Source organism: Hemitrygon akajei, chromosome 14 (assembly GCF_048418815.1).
Source record: "Hemitrygon akajei chromosome 14, sHemAka1.3, whole genome shotgun sequence".
Taxonomy (NCBI): Eukaryota; Metazoa; Chordata; class Chondrichthyes; order Myliobatiformes; family Dasyatidae; genus Hemitrygon; species Hemitrygon akajei.
Window position 1 is genome coordinate 96613094 of NC_133137.1, and position 23936 is coordinate 96637029.

The window sequence follows — 23936 nt, forward strand, 5'->3', positions numbered from 1 at the left end:
TGCTGAGTATGCCTGCAGGAAAAAGAATCTCAGGGTTGTATGTGGTGATGTGTATGTACTCTGATAATAGTTTTTACTTTGAGCTTTGAATCTCTTGTAGATCATTAAAGTGTCTAAATCACCAGGGTCTGATGGGATCTATGTTGGGACACTAATGGGAAAATTCTTGTTGAGAGCTGTTGGAGAGGATCATTGGGGATAGGATTTACTCACATGTGGAAGATCACGGGTTAATTTAGGACTCAAGAAGCTTGAGTAAATTACTTGAGGAAAATGAATAAACAGGGAATGGAGGGATATGAATAGGTGGGTGGAAACAATTATTTTAATTTTGCATTATGCTGAGCAGCTGTACTGTTCTGTTATTTTCCTCCTCGACACGCCCCCTGCTGGTTCACTGTTGATAAACCAGCACAACTCAATAAACTGCACCTCCCCTTGGGCTTATACTTCACTTAACTAAAGTACGGAGTTCATAACCACTCATCAAACATGAACATAACTGTTACAAACTTCTGTGCTGAAATAATTGTGTTAACCATGTCAGGGAATTGGTCAGAGAGCTTTACTGAAGGGCCTTTGATCTGAAACTTCGACTCTGAATCTCTCTCCATGTTGTGCTTTTATTTCAGGAAATTGTTCTGTCTATTACTGAGCTTGTTGGCAACAGGAGAAGCACAGTCAGCTTTGTCTGATTCAAAGATCAAGTTCCTCAGGGGGGGCTTCCATTGCCGTACGCAGTGTGGTGAAGAATATTGGTGAAGGGTACACGGTGCAGTGTGCTGTACAAGAATGGTGAGAAATGAACAGAAGTGTTCCTTTCTCTTGATTGTTACAGAATATCTGGCAATAGTCATGTGAGTAATGTTTGGGGAAGAGAAAGGCCCAGTGCTCCACGGAGAAACGCCTGGAAAAATGTATTTTTTTCTCCATGACTGTAACACCCAGAGCATTTGTTCTGTCAGTGCTGCTGGAGTCATGGACTCTGACCAGGAGATGAGGAGAACTGCTCAGCCAGTGGATCTGTGGATGTTTTATCCAAGTTTACAGGCAATTAAGATTCCTTCGGAACAGGTAAAATTGTGAGTAATCTCAGAATAATGGTTGATCTTTATTCATTTTCTGTGCAGTTAAAAGAGATGTCTGACAGTTCATTGATGTGCAGTGAGTAAAATAACAGGGTGGCCTCTTCTCTCAGTACATTCTAACTGAATCCCAGACTGATCATACATCACTGGGAGTCCAGGAGACCCCCGAGGTTATCTTGCTCTCTAACAAAACTACATTTCCAGGTACTGATAGTGGAAGAGGTTCCCCAGGATTGCATCTAGAGTCAAGACTATAGAGCCCTGGGTGGCTCAACTATACAGAGAAGACAGATCAAAGGTGCTTCAGTTATTGGGGATTCCCCAGATATGGAGCAGATAGGTGAGTGTATATGGGTGCATTGTGGTTCAAGATGTTGCGCTGTCAGTATTAAGAACATCACAGTGACCACACACTGTTCTGGATGGTCAAGGGGAAGGGTCAGAGGTTGTGGTGCATATTGGTACCAATGACATTGATGGAAAAAGGAATATATAGAATACTACAGCACACAACAGACCATTTAGTCCATGATTTTGCACCAATCAAAGCCAATTTTTACGAAACGTCCTCCAACTGTGTATCATCCATCTACATCCATTCCCTCCATACTCATGAGTCCAGCTAAAAGCCTCTTAAACTCCGCCAAACTGCCTGATTCCATTATTACCCTGGTAATCCATTGCAGAAACCTAGCATCTTAAAACTGTGCCTTTTCATGCTAGCCATTTCAGCCCTGGGAAAAAGCCTCTGACTATCCACACAATCAATGCCTTTCATCATCTGATACACCTCTATCAGGTCACAGAGAAGATGTCAGGGGGAAGTTTTTTACGCAGAAAGTGGTGAGTGCGTGCACTGCTGGTGACTGTGGTGGAGGCGGATACGATAAAGTCTTTTAAGAGACTCCAGGATAGATACATGGAGCTTAGAAAAAAGAAGATTACAGATGGGATCATGACGTGCAAGGATACACATTGTATCCAAAGGACAAGCAGGAAAGCAGACGGAGTGGCATTGCTCTGTTGGTAAAAATGAAATCAAATCATTAGAAAGAGGTGACAAAGATGTTGAATTGTTGTGGATAGAGTGAAAGAACTAGCGAGGGTGAAAAGACCCTGATGGGAGTTATATACAGTCCCCCAAACAGTATAAGGATGTGGTCTACAAATTAAAATGGAAGATAGAAAATGCGTGCCAAAAGGGCAATGTCATGGGGGATTTCAATATGCTGGCAGGTTGGGAAAGTCAGGTTGGTGCTGGATTCCAAGGGGGGGAATTTCTAGAACGCCCACAAGATGGCTTTTAGAGCAACTCCTGGTTGAGCCCACGAGGGGATTAGCTATTCTGGATTGGGTATTGTGCAGTGAACCAGAATTGATTAGAGAGCGTCAGGTAAAAGAAACCTCAGGGCTAAGTGATCATAACATGATTGAATTCATCATCAAATTTGAGAAGGAGAAGCTAAAGTCAGATGTATCAGTATTACAGTTGAGTAAAGGGAATTACAGAGGCGTGAGAGAGCTGCCGGCCAGAATTGATTGGAAAAGAACACTGACAAGTATGACAGCATATCAGCAATGGCTGCAAGCAATGGAAGGCAAAGGATATATATATATATCCCAAAGAGGAAGAAGTATTCTAAAATGACACAACCGTGGCTAACAAGAGAAGTCAAAGTCAACAAAGATGGGGCATAAAATAGAGCAAAAATTAGTGGGAATTTAGAGGATTGGGAAGCTTTTAAATACCAACAGAAGGCAAGTAAAAAGTCATTAAGAAGATCAAGATGGAACACAAAAGTAAGCTAACCAATAATATTAAAGAGGATACCAAAAGTTTTTTCAGATACATGAAGTGTAAAAGAGAGGAGAGAGTGAATATCAGCCCACTGGGAAACAGTGCTGGAGAGGTAGTAATGGGGGACAACAAAATAGCAGAATAAATGAATAAGTATTTTGCATCAGTCTTCACTGTGGAAGACACTAGCTGTATGGTGGAAGTTCCAGGTGTCAGGGGTCATGAAGTTTGTGAAGTTACCATAACTAGGGAGAAAGTTCTTGGGAAACTGAAAGATCAGCTTAGTCACCTGGACCAGATGGTGTTTACCCAGGGTACTGAAAGAGGTGACTCAAGAGATTGTGGAGGCAATAAAAATGATCTTCTAAGAATCACTAGATTCTGGAATGGTTCTGGAATATAAGGCCTCACCTGGTGATCAGGTGTTGTTTTCATCTCCATACCTCAGGCAGGAAACACCTGTGTTGGAGTCAGTGCAGCTTTGAACCATCAGATGGATGTTTGGAATGAGTGAAGTGTTCATTGAAGAGATAATGAGGTACATTGAATAAACTCACTAGAATTTAGAACAAAAACTGAAAATGATTTCATTGAGAGTGTTGTATTCTGAGAGGAACAGAGGGGTGGATAATGAAATGCTATTTGCTCACCCTGGAGAATCCAGAACTCAGGAACAATTAACATTTTGGGATTCAGAGAGGAGAACTTCCATTGCGTAGAGGGTTGAGAATCTTTTAAATGTGTCTCAAAGGACTGGGGATGATCAGAATGTACAGAGTCCCATTATTAAATTGTAGGACATCTCAGTAAATGGAATGGTTAGTCTGCAGTAAACACCCAGCTCCTGAGTGAAGCCCCTTTGGAAGGGAAACTGTCGATCATGGACTCCTTGGCCTCTAAGTAACTCCATATCTTCATGAAATACTTGTACTTTCATCAGATGTCATTAGAAGTAACCTGATTTTATTCTCACAAATCAATGAATCTGTTGTAAAAAAAATCGCTCCTTACTTGTACATAGATCTTTCCTTTAGCTTGTTTTTTCTTTCCACTCTTTTCTATAAGTGTATACCTCAGATAAATACTTTGTGGAGATTTGTGATATATATGATTATATGATATATATGTACAATGTCTGAAATACATCCTATGGAAATGTTTGTTTGATGATGAACTTCAATAAAAAAAATTACCAAAAAAACCAATATCACATCAGAAGATGGAAATTAACACATTTTGTGTGTTATAGAGAAAAAGCAACATATCTGCTCTTAGGAGGAAGTGAGTTACATAGATAAATATTATGTAAATCTCCCATCCTTCAACAACATGAGATCAGCAAATTTTTTATTAAACTGGCTCAGCTTTTGACATATCAACCCTTTGTGAGCTTTTCATGAAAATTCTACAATGAAACACTGTGGAAAGATTGCTGGACAAATACATTTTGTAAAATAATTACTTTGAAATGTTTTCATTCACATTCATCACCACTGTACTGAGGTTTCTCAGTGGACCTGAAAGACTGTACTAGAGTGGGGTCGATACACTGGGACAGACAACACTTTGCTCAATGTTTCACTACATCCAAATTCAGTTCTGATTAAGACCCAACACCACTGAGTGTTTGGGATCCTGAAGTTCTATCACTCTGGGTGGATGTGGCTTTGTGGTTCCTCAGTTCTACCCAAGTTGGTCACAGACTCAGAGAATGGTTAGAGCTGTAAAAGATGCTATTCAACCTGTGAAGTCTGTACCAACTCTATGCAAAAGTAACCCAAATACATCCACTACCCACAGACACACAATCCATCTTCCTCCCAACTCTCCTAACCTAGTCACATCTCCTTCCTTCCTTCACAATTATCTCCTCTGATTTCAACTTGTCTAAAATATTTCCATTGTTTCACCTGAAAACTAACACAGTAGCAAATTTAACAATGTTTCAGTGAAGTAAGCAATATAATGAATCATAATCCGACAAAGGAAGGTTGTGTGTCGACAGTGCAGAGGGTCAAGGGGAAGCATGCAAGAATAATCCCAAGAATGAAAGACTGAACAGAAGAGGAGTGTTTGATTTATCCATGTATGCACTCAATGGAGTTCAGGAGGATGAGTGGAGATCTCACTGAAATTTGAAAAAGAGCTGGATGAATTGAATTTGGAGAAGATGTTCCCATTAGTAGCAGAGTCTAGGAACTGAGAGCACAGCCTCTGAATAAAGGGATGTCCCATTAAAATTGTTGTCAAAAAAAGTTGAATTCACCAAGGAGGACATGGAACAGACTGCTAAGAAAATCATGGCTTTATCGTGCAGAACCAACATGTATTTATGAAGGAATATCCAATAGAGATTTTCATGATATCACCAGCAGAAGTTGATGGATACCCAGTGTCCAGTATGTGTCCATTTACAGTAAAACTAAATCCACAGTAATAAACAACTCCTGAGTGAAGCCTCTGTGGATGGGAATCTGCAGGTTGTTACTACTGTGACCTCTATGTGACCCCAGTACCTATCCAAAGTGTTTTTCCTTCATTAGGTGCCTCTGACATTACCAATAAAGACACAGTGATTACTCAAACTGTTACATCAACACTAGCTCCCAGTAACAAGTTCTGGTCAGTAAGTTCCTCTTTTGTAAACAATTTCATGTGAAAACATCAAATTGAACATATTTCAGAAGTTTACAGAGAGAGAACAATGGACCTGCCCTCTGGAGGAAGTGAGTTACACAGTAACAAATTATGCAAATCTCCTTCCCTCAAGAATCTGAGATCTGCCTCGGTAACTCAAATGACAGCTCACCATTATCTTCCCTAGGTAATTTGAAAATTGGAAATATTGTTGACTTAGCTTGCAAATTCCATATTGTGTGAATGAATAAAATGACATTGCATCCCACAATAATGAAAGACAAATCCAGTCCGGCTAATTACCAGCCAATCAACCACCAGCAAAGTGACAGAAGGAGTTGTCTACAGTGAGGTCAAGTGTCACTTCCCTTCCAATAATCTGCTCACCCATGTTCAGTGTCAGTTTCCTCAAGATCAGTCATTTTAAATGACTTCACAACCTCAATCCAAACACAGGACAAAGAGCTGGATTCCAGAGGTGAGGTCAGAGTGACGCTCCTCGAAAATGAGGCAGCTTTGGACAGAGTGCAGCATCAAGGAGAGCTGGTGAAAGGGTCATCGAGGAGAGAATACTTCAATGGTTGAATTCATTCCCACACAAAGTCAGAGGTCTGTGGTCCAACATTCCAGCCTAGGACGTCACTACAGGAGTTCCTTAGGTCAGTGACCCACACACAACCATCATCAGCTGCTTCATCAATGATCTTCTGTCCATCAGAAGGCTGAAAGTGGGGACTTTCCCTGGTGTCTCCACAATGTTCAGTTCACAGCTGTTCAGAAGAAAAAGCAGTCCAATCAGCAAAAACACTCAGACATGGGACAATAATTGGCAAGTAGCATTTTCCCCAGGCAATGACTATCTCTAAAAGTGAGGGATGTCCCTTAACAGCCAACGACATTAATGTCACCAGTTCCTCCACCACCTACAGATTGGCAGTCACTATGGACCTGAAAATCAGCAGACTCTGAGGCAGTAAGAACCAGTCAGAGGCTCAGTACCTGAGTGAGTGATTAACCTTTGACATGCCAGTGCCTTTCCATCATCTGTAAGTTTTGGGATCAGGAACGTTGTGGAGTACTCTCTGTACTCCTCTGTGCCACTCATTCCCAATGCTGACGATTCCCTCTTTCCAGCACAGGCAAGCAACAGCTATTGTATCACATCCGCTAAGTGGATTAGATGGAGGAAAAAACGAGAAACGCTTTCCAGTGGTAGCAGTCACAAAGACAAAAGACAATCATGATTGTTGAAATCTGCGACGTTCACATACTTCTCAATACGTGGAAATAATTGGCTAAAGAATCAGAGGTGACGTGATAAGCTGGTGTTCCTCACTGAGTATGTCCCAGCTGAGGGGATGAGATGACAAAATCTGCTGCATATTGATCTGTGTTTTCCAGTTACCAAGCTCTGTACCAAGCAGCAAGAACACTAAGTAGAGGGTAAAGATCTGAGATGGGAAATAGATTTTACTCAGGAAGTTGTCATGATCTGAAAGTCACTGACTGAAAGGCTGGTGGAGGCAGAGTCAATAATAGCTATCAAAGGATTTGGCTAAATGTATGAAGGAACAACTCCCAGCAGCACAGGGAAATTAAACTAAATGGATTGCTAAAAAAAGAGATGGTAGAGAAAAGATGGGGCAAAACGCCTATTTCTGTGGACCAACAAGAATGCCTTCCTCAATCTTGGTATCAGTTTTTCTGGTCAACACCTATCTCAAATATCAACATCCTTCACAGCAATTTTTGTGGCTGGTGACAGCAGACTCCATCTTTGTAGTTTTGAACCCAGTGATTCTGCTTTTGGCTTTGACAAACCCAAGTCTCTAACCAGGTTATTTAAGTCAGATTGAGATTGATAGAAAGGGTCAAAATTTGCATCAGTGTTATTTTCCATTCCTGGTTCATGCATCATTGCATCTTCACCTGCCTCCTATAGATTCCATGACTACAATGGCTTCGGTACTTGAAGACTATTGTCATGTGGCACAGGTCTCATGGATGAAGGGAGATTGAGTATTCAATGGATTTCTTGCTTTTAGCAGAGAAGCTAGACACACTGGTCAGACAGAAGTAGCGGTCTGTCACATGATCTTTCTCTGCCCATATCATCAGGACAGCAAATGGCATTGGTTTCCAAGTACCTCTGAGCCAAGTTCTAAGATCGACAATGCATGTTATGCAACAAATATGAGAAGCCCTTTATCTTGGTCACCAATTTTACACCCAACGTGGAGCTCACGGGCTTTCTTAATAAGGATGCTCCATCTGTGAGTTTTAAATGTATACTGGCCACAAATATAACAGAAAATATCATGACTGTTGCAACATTGGCGAGACATTTTGCTATCTCAAATATTCCTGAAAATGCAATTACTTTATTATAATCAGTACACACAAGATGCTATGCTTGCAGATCATTATGATTGAAAACCGGTATACCCATAAACACCTGTGCATAATACTTCTATCACCTTTCTTAAACCTGTCCTACCCTGCCTAAGCATGCTTCCATTATGGGCAACATTTCAGATTACGTTGTGAACAACATTTTATATCAGTGAATTATGAATTGAAATAACAAATATAGGTGATTTCAAAAAATGGTGTGTTACAGGGAATTGGCATCGTGATTTTCATGATCAGCAATTTAAAATCCAAAAGGTACATCTTAAGGTTTTCAGGAAGCAAAATCTTATTATCCAATGCAATCTGTTGTTCATGCATTTGCCTGAATATTACATCCTAATTGTTCATGTTGATAATATTCATTGAGCTTTTATGTCACAAAAACATCATGGGATGATAAATGCTTTCTGCAACCTCCATTTCTCAGTCTTCCAGTACAGAGTAACATTCTATAGTCACACTTGGAGCTCACAAGTCATCTCTGTGGTTTCCTGTTAATTTTGTTCTCATCAGTCTATAGTGATTCGCCAGGGGTAATATTTACATTGGCTAGTTGAGCCAATTGTGGTTAATTTCAACATTTTCTGAAGCATCTAAGATCTAAAACTACTCATATCTGGGGATGCGTCACCATTAGAAACTTTATTGATGCAGAGAACCGGGAGAGAGGTGGGAATGGCAACAGGATATCCCCACTTTCACTGGGAAACCTGACACTAATGATGAATTATTTTCTTGTGTTTCAGGTTTGACGAAAGAAACATGATGCTAGTTTCGGTTTTGGTGGTGACTGCACTGCTTGTCAGTGATATGACATGTAAGCTTCATTGATTTCAGTATCTTTATAAATATATATCTGTGAGGAATGAATGTACAGGAACTGTGGTTGGACTGTGGAACATGGAAATTTGTGGACACTGGTGCAGAGTAGGAAGTTGTCTCGTGTCTGGGATACTCATCTCAAAGCTATTAATATGGAAGCTGAGTCAGAAACTCTCCTGCAGATCGGGAGACAGAGATTTCTCCACAGTGATGTACTGTATCATAGGAAAATAAATTTGCAGGTAGAGGGGTATGTGACTACCTGTGAGGAGCTGAGCGGATACTGAGAAGAAATTTCTGCAGGCACTGGGTCCCCTGCACCAAGTGCAGTCTGTTTGTCACCTGTGAGGGTGGGGGTGAAGGACTGAGGGAGCACGGTCAGATTGCAAGGGACTCACAACAGCTTCTGTTCATCTTTTCATTTTTTATTTCCTGGAGGAAGATTTAGTCTATTTCCCCCAGGATAGCATGGAAATTCTGTTTCCATTTTTATTAGCATCAGCTTTGTTGTTATCTGGTGACATTTATTTTCATTGTTTTGCTGTTAAAGAGCATTTTTAATTATTTCAAATCTCTTATTCTCATTGCTCATTGCTGAACTGTTGTTGGATCTTTATCATTGAGACACAAAAGCCATTCTGTATATACTTTGTGAATACTACTGATGTGGAGTATTCTTTCTCCCCGTCTTCATCCCATCATTTACTGTCAGGGCTAACCCCTTCTTTAACAATTTCCCTGTCTCTTCAAATCCTATCTGAAAATATTTACTCCCAACATTGGTTAATTTGCGACCTGATCTCCAGAAGAAAGCCCAGAAAGTCACACCAATAGGTTTGTATTTGTGACATAGATTTATCAAAGAAAGACATACTGAGAGAGTGGATTAAGGTAAGAGGAGATGGAGGGAGGAGAGGTGAGAACAAAGCTGTGCAAGATGTTGTATCTGTGTTCATGGTGAATAGTTGGTCAGAATGTGTGTGTGTGTGTGTGTGTGTGTGTGTGTGTGTGTGTGTGTGTGTGTGTGTGTGTGTGTGTGTGTGTGTGTGTGTGTGTGTGTGTGTGTGTGTGTGTGTGTGTGTGTGTGTGTGTGTGTGTGTGTGTGTGTGTGTATTTCTGCCTGTCTAACTGTTCAGTAGAGGATAATCCACAATGGACTTGCACCTCCTTGCCACCAGACCAGGACCTCACTCTGTCAAGACAGTGTGACAGTTGTGTAACAGCCACCCCATGTTGAGGGTAATCCTGCACCAACACCTTCCTCTCCTTTGGGAGGAAAATCTTTCTCAATCCTAACTGAGAGCCTAAGAAGACAGATTGTACAGTCTTCCATTAATATCTCCGCGTGACAGTCTGTGATTAACCTGCACTGCTTTAAATAGTGATTTGTGATGTCACTCAGATAATTTGCCAACATCTAGTCCATTCCCAATATCAGGCCGATCAGCCTGCAGTTCCTCCGTTTGTTTCTTTCCCCCCTTTACAAGAGACGGACTGAGGGAGATTTCATTAGGTCTGTATTAAACACTAGAGGGGCCACAGCTACAGCTGGTGCTCCTTCCTCCCCTCGAACCCTAACCCTCTGTGTGTCCATCATGGTCGGGTGTTGTGAAACAGCAAAACCTGTGACTGTTTGGTTAATGTAGTTGGTTTAAATTCTAATTCTCTGACTGAAGGGACACACAATTCCTTGGAACTGGAGAGGACTCTGCATCACCTTGAGAAACGTGAACTATCCAGAGGACCCTGTGATGAAAACTGGTTTAATTATTCTCTTTTAAACTCCTGTTACCGGTTTTTCAGTGATAAAAAGACATGGGAAGAAGCTCAGGTAAGTCCCTGAAACCAGTGATTGCTCTGGGAGGCCTGGTGAATATTGGTCTCTGCTGGTTCATTCCCATGAACTCACAGCACAGCCTCTAGTTGAGTTGTCTGTGATGAGTCCCTGTGTTTCACTGCAGCCGTGGGCTCTGCTTTCTATTAGTCAGATTAACAGGTGAAATCCAGTAGTTAACACAGCATGGGTTTGGACAATAATAACTTTGCAGGGGAAGAACAGATCACTTCTTTAATAACATGATTGAGCTATTTGAGGAGGTGGCAAAGGTGAATATGAAGGTAGAATTGTAGATGATGTCTATCTGGATATTAGTAAGGCATTTGAGAAGGTCCTGCAGGGTATGCTCATCTAGAAAATGAAAGTGTGTGAGTTCCATGGTAACTTGGCTGCTTGGATTCAGAATTGACTTGCATGAAGATGACAGGGGGTAGTAGGCAATGTATCTTATTCTGGATGTTAGTCCTTGACTGATGGTGTTCCATAGGGAACTGTCCTGGGACATCTGCAGTTTGTGACATATGTAAGTGAGATGAATAAAAATGTGGATGGGTGGGTTTTGTAAGTTCACAGACTATACAAAGATTGATGGTGTTGTGGAGAGTGTGGAAGATTGCCAAAGGGTATGGATCATTGTGGATATGGGTGGGGAAACAGCAGATGCTGATTAATCCAGACTGGCGTTGCGGTTTGGGAGATGAAATGCAAGGGAATAGTACGTGGTTAGTACATGGTGAGGCCCTTGACAGCCATGATGTACAGATGCTTCTTGGGATGCGAGTCCATAGCTCTCTGAAAGTGGTTGCACAAGTTGATTGGTGGTAAAGAAGGTGTATGGCACGCTTGCTCTTATTAGTTGAGGTAATGAGTTCAAGGCAATGACTCCTGAAAAATGTTGTCTCATTTTTACTGTGTACTGTACCAGCAGTTATGGTCGAAATGACAATAAAAAGTGACTTGACATGACTTGACTTGAAGAGTCAGGAAGTTACGTTGCAGTGTTATTATACTCTGGAGAATTCTATTAAGTTTTGCTCTGCCAAATACAGAAAGGATGTGGAGGCTTTGGAAAGGATGCAGAACAGGTTTACTAAGCTGCTCCCTACATTGGTTGTTATGTGCTCCAAGGAGAGAATGGACAACAAGGCTTGTTTCCTCTGGAGTGGTGGTGGCTGAGGGGAGTCTTGATGGGGAATAAAACTATGAGGGATAGATAGAGTAGAGAGCTGGTATCACGTTCCCATGATCGATATGTCTAACACCAGAGGGCAATCATTTGAGATGAGAGGGAAAAGGTTTAAAGAAGTTGTGCAGGTCAAGATTTTGACAGAGATTAGTGGATGATGGGAATCTGGTCCATGGAGCAGTGGTGACAGTAGATACAATAGAGGTGCTTAAGAAAATCTAAGATAGTGGCATAAATTGACCAGGTGCATACAGAAGGGATTACTTTAATTCGCCAACACTGGCTTAATTAGCTCATCATGACATTGTGGGTTGAATCTGAACTCTGACTGGGTTGGGATAGGAGGAGTGGAATGGAAAAGGAGGATATAAGGGTCTATGAGGAGTGGAAGAAAGTGCAGGCAGATAGGAAATAGGAAAAGTGGAAATCAATGAGAAAATGATAATGATAGAGAACAATGTTAGATTTGAAGGAAGGTGATAGAGGAGGAGTTTAAAATACTGTTTAAGTCTAAGCAAGGGAGTGAAGTAAATGCATTGAGTCCATTAGCACTGCTTGATGATCTAAAGAAGGAAATAGGAGATATAATGTAAGTACAGCAAAGTTTCTGTATGATGGAGCACTGTTGATTGTTTGTAAAAATTTGGAGCAGAGAGACAAAGCAATGGAGGTACTAAATGTTAGCAAAAGCAAGGTTATAGAAAAGAGTGTCAGGGGAAAAAGTGGTGTGAAAAGGGGTGATAATGGGAATACCAATCAGAGAAAACAGAGAAACTAAAGAAAAATATCAAAGGAGGATTGACGGCAGAGATAAAAAGATTGAAAACAGTGTGAAATGGAGTAAAGTTTACAGCACATCTGTTATGTTAATATTTCAGGGTTCAATCTTACTGGAAAAAGTACCAATTGGATTCATGTGCTTTAGTGACAGAGCTAATGTTCCACCACTACTAAGTTGTTATAAATGTCAGAAATATGGGCATGTAGCAGAGGTATGGTGGGTGTGGAGGAGAACATATGAATGTGTGAGCAGTGCAAACAAGATGAACCAGTAAAATGCTGTCATCGTGGTGGGGCCCACACAGTAGCCTCTGGCGGATGTGAAGTTAGGAAAAAAGCAATGGAATTATACAAATAAGGGGACAGCACGTTGTGTCATATGTGGAAACAGCATGGTAAAAAATGAGAGAAGAGTTAAAGTGGAAATGATTCAAATACAAATACAAGACAATGTCAGTGAAATCTTTCAACATTAGTGATTAATATAGATAAATTAGTTTTGTTCATGGTAAAGGTTATGAATTGTTCTGAGCAGAAAAAATCAAATATGGAAAAGATAAAAATGATACTGAAGGCAGCTGAGAGGTTTTTGAATATCAGATGATTTCATGGAACCGAGTGCAGGTAGAACTGGGTTGGGGTGATCCAAGTCTAGAGGATTATTTACAAGGTTACTAATACTAATCCTGTTAATTCTTCAGCAGAGTTCTAGAAGTTTAATAGCTAGTGGACAGAAAATTAAGAGTTATGTAACTTAGTTGGCTGAGAAACCAGATGTGATATGTGTGCAAGAAACATGGTGTCATCCAACACTAGATTTTGTGGTTAATGGTTATGACAGTGGAAGAAATGATAGAGTTAACAGAGGAGGAGGTGAGTGTGCAACTTTTGTCAAAAGAGTTTTAAAATATGAAGAACTAAAGAAAGAAGAACTAGAGTACATAGTAACTGAAGGATGCACAAAGGAAGGTACAATTAAAATTATTAATATCTATAATTCTTGTAAAAATTAGAAATAGGTTTACTGGTACAGAGGGAAATACAGTATGGTGTGGGTATTTTAATGTTCACACACAGCCCATTGTGAGGGGAACATGATAACATTAACAGAGGAGTGAGAGAAGAACATATGGAAAAGGAAAACCTGATCTGTATAAATGATGGAAGTGGGACAAGAGTAACTTTTATTGCAGTTTCTGAATCAGTAATTGATTGAACATTAATTATGGCATCATTAGAATCAGAAATTTGTTGTTACGTATACGTAGTTATGTTAAATAGTTAAATTAAATAAGTAGTGCAAAATAAGTAGTGAGGTTGTGTTCATGGGTTCAGTGTCTATTCTGCAATCTCCTGGCAGACGGGAAGAAACTGTTGCTGAATTGATGAGTGTGTGACTATATGTCCTCCCTGATAGTAACAATGAGAAGAGGGCATGTCCCAGGTGATGGAGGTCTTTAATGATGGGGGTGCTTGAAGATATCCTGGATTCTATGGAGGTTAGTACCCATGATGGAGCACCCTCACCACCAACCATCCATAACAAACTGTTAACCAAGACCAAGACCAAGGAGATTGTGGTGGACTTTAGGAGATCTAGGCCTCATATGGAGCCAGTGATCATTAATGGAGAATGTGTGGAGCAGGTTAAGATCTACAAGTATCTGGGAGTACAGTTAGACGAGAAGCTAGACTGGACTGCCAACACAGATGCCTTGTGCAGGAAGGCACAGAGTCGACTGTACTTCCTTAGAAGGTTGGCGTCATTCAATGTCTGTAGTGAGATGCTGAAGATGTTCTATAGGTCAGTTGTGGAGAGCGCCCTCTTCTTTGTGGTGGCGTGTTGGGGAGGCAGCATTAAGAAGAGGGACGCCTCACGTCTTAATAAGCTGGTAAGGAAGGCGGGCTCTATCGTGGGCAAAGTACTGGAGAGTATAACATCGGTAGCAGAGCGAAGGGCGCTGAGTAGGCTACGGTCAATTATGGAAAACCCTGAACATCCTCTACATAGCACCATCCAGAGTCAGAGAAGCAGTTTCAGCGACAGGTTGCTATCGATGCAATGCTCCTCAGACAGGATGAAGAGATCAATACTCCCCAATGCCATTCGGCTTTACAATTCAACCGCCAGGAGTAAGATATGTTAAAGTGCCGGGGTTAGGACTCAATGTATTTAAGTAAACTACTTAAGAACTTTTTAAAAGCTATTATTAATGCTTTTTGAGAGGGTGATTTTAGATGCATATCATATTTTTACTGAGTTAAGTATTGTATGTAATTAGTTTTGCTACAATAAGTGTATGGGACATTGGAAAAAATGTCGAATTTCCCCATGGGGATGAATAAAGTATCTATCTATCTATCTATCTATTTCTGCTTTTGCACAATATTGAATCTATTCAATATACATGTACTGCAATTGATTTGCTTATTTAGTTTTTTTCTTCTATATTATGTATTGCATTGAACTGCTGCTGCTAAGGTAACACATTTCACAACACTTACCAGTGATAATAAACCTGATTCTGATCAGGAATTATGGAATATTGAAATCAGTGAGGATGTGGATCTTTTATGTAACAAGATTGTAGAAGTGACAATAACAACACACAACAATAAGTATACCAAGTAAATGGAATAGAGCTGAAAAAGAAAATGGTAATATGGAAGTCATAAGAAGGTGTGAAAGCAATAGAACTTCATAATAGAGCCTTTAGAATATTAAAGCGGACACACAATTTTTAAAATCTAATTGAATATAAAGAGGTAGTAGCAATAGTTAGGAAGACAATATCTGAATATCTGCTGTGTACGAAATAAAGCAGAGGAACTTGTAGCAACAGTTACAGACTGGCATGTATGATATGTAAGATGTTGTGGGCATCACAGAGTTGTGGCTGATAGAGGATTATAGCTGGGAGCTTAACATCCAAGGATACACATTGTATTGAAAGGACAGGCAGGAAGGCAGAGGGGGTGGGGTGGCTCAGCTGGCAAAAAATGAAATCAAATCATTAGAAGGAAGTGACATAGGACCAGAAGATGTAGAAGCATTGTGGGTCAAGCTAAAAAAACTGCAAATGTAAAAAGACCCTGATGACAGTTTTATACAGATCTCTAAACAGCCGCTAAGATGTGGTTTACAAATTAGAACGGGAGAAAGAAAATACATGTCAAAAGGGAGATGTTATGATAGTCGTGGGGGATTTCAATATGCAGGTAGATTGGGAAAATCAGGTTGGTGCTGGATCCCAAGAAGGGGAATTTCTAGGATGCCTATGAGATGTTTATTTTACAGCAGTTTGTGGCTGAGCCCATGAGAAGATTAGCTAATCTGGACTGGGTGATGTACAATCAACCAGAATTGATCAGAGAGTTTAAGGTAAAAGAACCCTTAGCATTCAGTGATCATAATATGATCAAATGCACCATGAAATTCAGAGGAAGTTAAAGTCAGTTGTCTCAGTGTTACAATGGAGAAAAGGGAATTACAGAGGCATGAGAAAGGAGTTGGCCAAAATTGGTTGGAGAGAACATTGTCAGGGATATCGGCAGAGCACCAATGGCAGGAATTTCTGGGAGTAATTCGAAAGGTACAGGATATATCCACTTCAAAGAGAAAGAAGTATTCTAAAGGTAGGATGACACAACCATGGCTGACAAGAGAAGTCAAAACCAACATAAAGGCCAAAGAGGAGGCATAGAATAGAACAAAAATTAGTGGGAAGTTAGAGGATTGGGAAGTTTTTAAAATCAACACAAGGCAATTCAAAAGTTAAAAGGAAGGAAAAGATGGAATATTAAGGTAAGCTAGCCAATAATATTAAAGAGGATACCAAAATTTTATTCAAATATATAAAGAGTAAGAGAGAGTTGAGAGTAGATATCAAACCATTGGAAAATGATCTGTTGGTATTTTTAAAGAAATATCAAGCAGCATAAGTAAAGGAGAATCAGTGGATGGTCTGTGCTTGAATTTTTAGAAGGCCTTTGACAAGGTGCCACACATGAGTCTGCTTAACAAGGTGTGAGACTATGGTAATACAGGAAAGATACTAACATGGATAAAGCTTTGACTGATTGGCAGGAAGCGAAGAGTGTGAATGAAGGGAGCCTTTTCTGGTGGCTGACAGTGATTAGAGGTGTTCCACAAGGGTCTGTGATGGGGCTGCTTCCTTTTGTATTATATGGCAATGATTTGGATGAATGAATTGATGATTTTGTGGCCAAGTTTGCAGACCGTACAAAGATAGGGGGAGCAGCAGATAGTGCTGAGGAAGCAGAGAGGTTGCAGAAGAACTTAGACAGATTAGGAGAATGGGCGAAGAAGAGGCAGATTGAATACAGTGTCGGGAAGTGTATGGTCATGCACTTTGGTAGAAGAAATAAAAATCTAGACTATTTCTGAAATGGAGAGAAAATTAAAAAATCTGAGGTGCATACGAACTTGGGAGTCCTTATGCTGGTTGAGTTGGTGGTGAGGAAGGCAAATGCAATGTTTGCATGCATTTCAAGAGAATTAGAATATGAAAATAAGTTTGTAATGTTAAGGCTTTATAAGGCACTGGTGAGGCTCATTTGGAGTATTGTGATCAGTTTTGAACCCTTTATCTAAGGAAGAATGTGCCTACATTGGAGAAGGTTTCAAAGGAAAATTATGAAAATGATTCTGGGATTGTAAGTGAGGGGTATTTGATGGCTCTGGGCCTATGCTCACTGGAATTCAGAGGAACAAAGGGGGGATCTCACTGAAACATATCATATTTTGAAAGACCTCAACAGAATAGATTTGAGCAGTTTCCTAAGGTGGAGGACACAGAATAGAAGAATATCCATTTAGAATGGAGATGAGGAGGAATTGCTTCAGCCAGACAGTGGTGAATCTGTGGAATTAGTTGGTGAGCTGCTGCATGGGCAACAGCCAGTTCTTCAAATCTTCCCAACCAGGCTTGCGCCCCAGAGAGGACACAGTTCACCAGAGGCACAAACCCATGACCCCCTGGGATTGACGGCTGCCTACCATCCAGGTTTTCAGCAGAGAAATCCAAAATAATCTTTTTCACTAGGAAGAGGATAGAACAACACTTAAAATGAAAACTTTATGGTAGAGAAATACTAAGTGTAGATAACTTTAAATTTTTAGGAATTTGGTTCAATACAAGACCTACATGGCCAGCAGATATTAAGGAAATAATAACCAAAAGTAAGAAAGTGCTATATGTTCTAAGGTGTTCAACAGGAAAGGAAAAGCAAGCTATAAGAAATTCTTGAAAGCAATACATATATATATATATATGACTAATAAGATCAATACTGGACAATGGAAGTATGGTATATGGATCAGCATCACACAGTATGCTTGGAAAGTTGGATACAATTCAAAGCCAAGCATTAAGGTTAGTCAGTGAGACAATAAGGACAATACCAGTCGTAGCGATGCAGGTGGAGTCGGGAGAGACACCTTTGGAACTGGGAGGAACACAGCTTGTGTTAACATGTTGGGTAAACCTGCAAGGGCATGGGAAAACCATTCAACAAAATAGCTTTTAGATCCATGTAAGGACAAGGAAAGAAAGGAAATCAGACACTTTGCTTGGACTATTGAAGGAAAAGCAGAATGGGTACTAAGGCAGTAAGTATGACAATGCCTTTTCCCTGGGTACCGAAAGTGGATCTTAAATTATTCAAAAGGAGACAGAAAAGCAGAGAAGTGATTTTAAATCAAGATATAGTTGAATTTATGGAACTAGTATTAGTCATGGATATTTACAAATATATACAGATGCTTACAAACAGTAATAGTAGATTTGGGGTAAGATTGGTAGTGGCTAATTTTAACATTAGAAAGCAGGTCAGGATGCATGATGATTTCTCAGCGTGTACACATGAAGTGACAGCTGGCTCTGCAGTGGTAGAGGAAGTGGGACTGATAGGAGTTGCAATACTGTCTGATTCTGGCACAACAATCAGGAGTCTAAAAGATTTCCATTCAGAGGCAAGATAAGACATTATTTGTGAGATAATACAAATCTTATTTAAACTTAAAATAATGGGATTCTGTATATGTTTTATATGGATTCCAGCACATGTTGGTATTAGCAGGAACGAACAAGCAGATAAATTAGCAAAGGAGGCAACTAGGAGAAATGAAAAACATTATCAAAAGTGAAAGCAAAAACTGTGAAGAAATCAATAGGATGAAGAGAGAACAGGAAGTCATCTTTATAATATCCAGAAAGAAGTGGGATGGTCGAGGAATGCAGGAAAGAGCAAAAAGGAGAAGCTGATAATATTGAGATTGAGGTATAGGTACACAGGGTTAAAAACTACATTGTTTTTAATGAAGACACACAAATAATAGGAGGTGTGAGTACTGCAATCTGCAAGAATAGTCGAGCACGTACTGGTGAGGCATCACGGAATAAAATACGATGCAACATTAACAATATTTGCAGAAAGGATCACAAGGTTATTGATTTAAATATATAGTGCAGTTCCTTAAGAATACAGGTCCTTTTTTCTGGAATTTGATACAAATGCAAACCTTTAGGGTTTAGATATCCTGACCTACAGTGCAGTTCAGAAGATGGTGGTAATGCACCTTAAAGCTATTTGCCAGCCGTCATAAAACCTCAGGAGAAGAAAAGATAAAGAACATTGTGGATCTGAGAGCTTGTCCCTATGTCCTAGTGTTGTTTGGGTGCTTTACTGAGAGGCCTGTAAGAAGATGAAAGACACTGAGTCTCACAAACAGATTAATTATTTTTTCCATTCAAAGGATTTCTGTAATCAAGACCAATGTTGCGGACAGCTGGCTTCTGTGTATTCAGCCGAACATAACACTTTCATTTCTAACGTGATCAAATTTGTGAAGCAAAGCAGGCCAAAGGCTTGGATTGGCCTGAATGACATTTGCAAGGTAAAGTTAATGATGGTGAATTACACTACAGGATGTCATGACCCTGGCCAGACCAGAAGTTGTCCTTCCCCAACCTCCTCTGACCATTTCAGAGGGCAGATTACATTAACACATTGATGAATCTCTGAAGTGACATCGGTGTTCACTGACAGAATTACACCTGACATCCTGTAGAGTAACAGGGGTGCAGTAGTGTGGGGGTTAATGACTGGGTGTATCCTAATGATCCAGGGATGTGAGTTTGAATCCCAGACCATCAGCTAGGGAAATTGGCTCAAAGTAAATAAAATGCAACAAATCTGGAGTAAAACATTGCTATCAGAAATGGTGACAATGGAACTGCCAGACCGTTGTAAAAACTCATCCGGTTCACTGTTGTTCTTCAGGGTGAGGAATCTGCCATCCTTCCCCAGTCTGGCCTCACTGTGACTCCAGAGATCCATCAATGTGTGACTCTTACCTGCCCTCTGAAATGGTCAGAGGATGATCAGGGAAGGACAATAAATTCTGAACTGACTTGTGTCACTACATCCTGTGAACAAATAAAATCCGTCATGTTTATGTTTCCATGTGAGCCTCCTCTCACCCTCTTTTACCTGACACAAGCAGTGTGACTTTCCTTTCTCCCTCATCTGCTCCTATCCTTATCCATGGCTGTGCTAAAGGTCAGGGAGTTAAAATCACTGTTTCTGAAATGGTAACCGACTGAGGGATCAGTGACATGGTCAGATTTATTGCCTCGAACTAGATCCAGTATTCTACCTTCCCTGGAATTGTTTTCTTACCCTCAGCCGTGTCTCCATAGCCTTTCCATTTAGTGGAGCCTGGAACTGTACACAGATCAGAGTGCAGTCTCTCCACAGTTCTATCCAGGATTTACACAACTTCTCTATTTTTAAATTCTATCCTTCCAGAAATTATCTCCACTGTTTTTGTGCTGGTAAAACTTTGGAGTGAGGATACGTCACACACGGTAGAATGCTACATGTTCTATATATGGAAATACAACATATAATCAGTGTCATATACTCTGCATATGGAAATACAATATATAGACAGACAGTGCTGATGTTCTGGCTAGCTGGTGAGAACCCTAATCTCTCCACAGATGTATCTGCTCTGCTATTTATCCTGTTCTTCTATGATCTCTGATTAATTCACCTCTCCCATTTCCCTTCACTCTGACTGATTCTCTCTGTGTTCAGGTTTTAGTTAATCCTTTCCCTGTAGCTGATGCATTTTTGTTCCCAAAATGTATCAGCGACTCTGGGCAAGGCTGGTGTGCAGAGCAATTTCACTAAGCAGCTATGAAGAAATTAGAAAATTGGGAATGACAAGGTGTGGGGATATGAAATTGAAATAAATCACATGAATCACCTGACATCAATAACAAGTGCATTACATTTGCATGGAATACTTCACACAAAATCATCAGAAAAACGTTGCAAATATTGAACAATGGAAAATGCCTAATCAAAACTTTAAAAGTAGTTGGCTAACTAAACCTCTGACACTGTTTTGTGTCACTCGTTCTTGAGTAAGACCATGACATCCAGTCTAGTGTTGTGATGTGTACGGGGGTAGCTGATTAGATCAATCTGTGCTCAAAGGTTCATTTAGATGGAGAATGGAGGTGGGGGATGCGATAACCTCTGTGGTGTTTGAATTTTCAGATATTCTATTCCCCTTTGCTTCCTCCATTCCAACGTTCTCATTTGAGCGAGCACCTCACTTTTTTGTGCAGGTATGATGATCTAATTTTGCGGTTCCCAGTGATTTGTGTCAATGTTGAAGCTTATCAGGGCTGTTCTCAGAAAGCCTTTGGATCTCGTTTTCCGTCCACCATATGACAGTTTGTCCTCGCCCAGCTCTCCATAAAATAGGTGCTTTCTGGAGGGCTCAAGGTTGAATCCTGGTCTCTAGGTATGTGAGGCAGCAGCACTACCTGCTGCATGACTGTATCACAGTTGACTGAGCTGTCAAGAGCATGACTGACAATGGCCGAGTAAGCATAGGATCGAGGATGATTGACTTGAACTACAGATAACTTGAAGCAGATTCACTTAGCCCAAAAATATGACACTGGCTAAACCACATCAAGGAGAGTTGTTTTCTATTATTGTTCAATGTGCCATGAGGCAATGTGTTCAGCAAAATAATATTAAACTCTGTTTAGTCCTCAAACAAGATTCAACATTCATTCATTGAGGAACTCTTGAAAAAGAGTAACAAATACACATTCAACTCAAGGGTTTTAGATTCACTTGGAAGGACAAAGTGTTTCTCAGCTGTGAGTTTCTGTGATTCATGCTTTTACAACCAGTCAGGATACTGAGGTAATGCTGACCTCACTGACTGATTGATATTGTATTTTATATCTTCATGTACAGATAATTCTGAGATTTCTGATGAGCTCCCTATTTTTGACTATAAATAATGATTGTAATTGAACACAGTAAGGATCTCAAAGTTCAAATTTCAAAGTAAATTTATTATCAAAGTATGTATATGTTGCCATATACTACCCTGAGATTCATTTTCCTGCAGACACTTACAGGAAAGAAGAAATAGAATAGAATTTTACATAAACAGTATACGTAACCAGACAAAGACTGTTGAACAACCAAAGTGCAAAGGAAGACAAATTGCACAAATAGAAATAATACTGAGGAAATGAGTTGCAAAGAGTCCTTGAAAGTGAGTCTGTAGGTCACAGAATCAGTTCGAAGTAGTCGTGAGTTAAGTTATCCACTCCAGTTCATGACCATTGTCGGTTAGTAACTGTTCTTGAGCTGAGTGGGGTCCTACTAAACACTCCTATATCTCCTGCCTACCTGTGCTTGCCAGAACTGGACTGAGTGCCCAGCAGTTAGAGAGGGATGTGCTTGTCCTGACTCCTCATATTCTGGTCTCACTTTGGCTCAGGTACAGCCCCCCCCCCCCCCCCCGTACCATTAAGTGACAGGTTAATCAACATTCCCACAGGAATAATCACTGATTTATATCCCACAGGAAGGGACTTTCACGTGGATTGATGGATCTTTGTACAGTTATAGAATGTGGGGTAGCAATGAACCTAATAGTAATGGAGGCAAAGAAAACTGTGTGAACATTCATCATTTCCGTAAGTATCACAATTGAATGAAATGTTACTTATTACTTACGTTAAATGTGAATTTTAGACACAGTGTTGTACAGGAAGTTATCTCAACAGTCCTACTGTTCCACAGAGGGAGGGAGTTCCACAAGACTGGACTGAGTGCCAAGTGGTTAGAGAGGGACATATTGGAGGGTTCAGGGGGATATACGCTGAGTATTACTGAGCAGGAAGAAGGTACACTATGACTCTGCGCATAAAGAAAGAACTGAACACAGCCATACCAGTGTAACAGCTGGGAAAGGTTTCACTACTAATGTAATGGTCTTTCTGTAGAGACAGTGTTTGGGTTGTGGTTAGAGATAGCGGGTGCTCTAGAATGTGAACCATCTCAATCTCACAGGTTTGGTGGGACCGGAATGTGTACACCCTAGACTAACGCAGCTGAGGAAACCAAGTGGTTTCATTGTGGAGATATCATCCCAGATCAATTTTGCTGGATGCTGTGTGATCGCCCTGAGCATTGATCCAGTGGGTTGTGTGGTTAAGTCTGTGTTAAACTATTGTCCGGTGAAATGATTACGTTACGTGTTTATGGATGCTGCAGGGGTTGAGTGATGGTACGAATCCACGGGGTTGCAGATAACGAATGTGTGTGTATTGAGTGGGGTAGACATTCGTAGCCCCAATGAATTGTTAATTCAGACTTTACATACCATTAAAGCATTAGGATCAGTTATGATTATGGAGCGGGAGTTTGACAAAATGGCAGGCAAAAAATTTGTTTTTGTTCAGACTAATGCTGATGTAACAACAGTGGATTGGCCTGGTACTATTGGGGCCCAGGAAGAGAGGGCCATAGGCTGCCCAAACTTTCTGGGAGGAGGGGAGTGTGGATGAGTGTGCCGAATCGGAATCCGAGTTTCCCGTAGCCGGGGGCGGAGACTTTAAAGACAAGTTGTTTCTGTTTCTGCGGAGCAAGGGGAAGGAGTGATCTGATATGGAAGGTCTAATGAGTCCTCCAGTGAGCGTTCTGAGTTGGTATCAGCCCTTACCTTCCTGGTGAATAAATGGGAAAAGGCCCAGGTGTGAAAAGCTCCTTATCGTAGGCTCAGAACGTTCTCGGCAACAACGCCCACCCCCGACAGATAAGAGGAGTCACTCAATTTTGGGCAACTCCCTGGTACATGGAGGTTGAAAGAGGAAGTTGATGGGGAAGATATTGAAGGTGGAAGATGTCTTTTCTACAGACGAGTTTGATGTTGGTTGTTCCAAGAGCACTTGCCACACCAGCTGGGTGACAGAGGATACCCCATTCAGAGAAAGGATGCGGCAAATGGGACCCGCAGAAGTGGAAGAC

At 40.6% G+C, this 23936-nt stretch overlaps 1 protein-coding gene across 2 annotated transcripts in view; it reads left to right on the forward strand.

Moving 5' to 3' along the window:
- Positions 1-23936, forward strand: part of LOC140739026 (C-type lectin lectoxin-Phi1-like) — a 71751-nt gene that overhangs the window by 35896 nt on the left and 11919 nt on the right. Inside the window, exons 1-5 of one of the 2 annotated variants that reach the window (XM_073066997.1) lie at positions 8491-8604; positions 8682-8752; positions 10434-10588; positions 19339-19479; positions 22492-22603. In XM_073066997.1, the coding sequence (XP_072923098.1) occupies positions 8698-8752; positions 10434-10588; positions 19339-19479; positions 22492-22603 (463 nt within the window). In that variant the 5' untranslated portion in view covers positions 8491-8604; positions 8682-8697. Of the gene's footprint in view, positions 1-8490; positions 8605-8681; positions 8753-10433; positions 10589-19338; positions 19480-22491; positions 22604-23936 lie in introns of those variants that run through there. The other variant, XM_073066998.1, reaches the window with a different exon arrangement.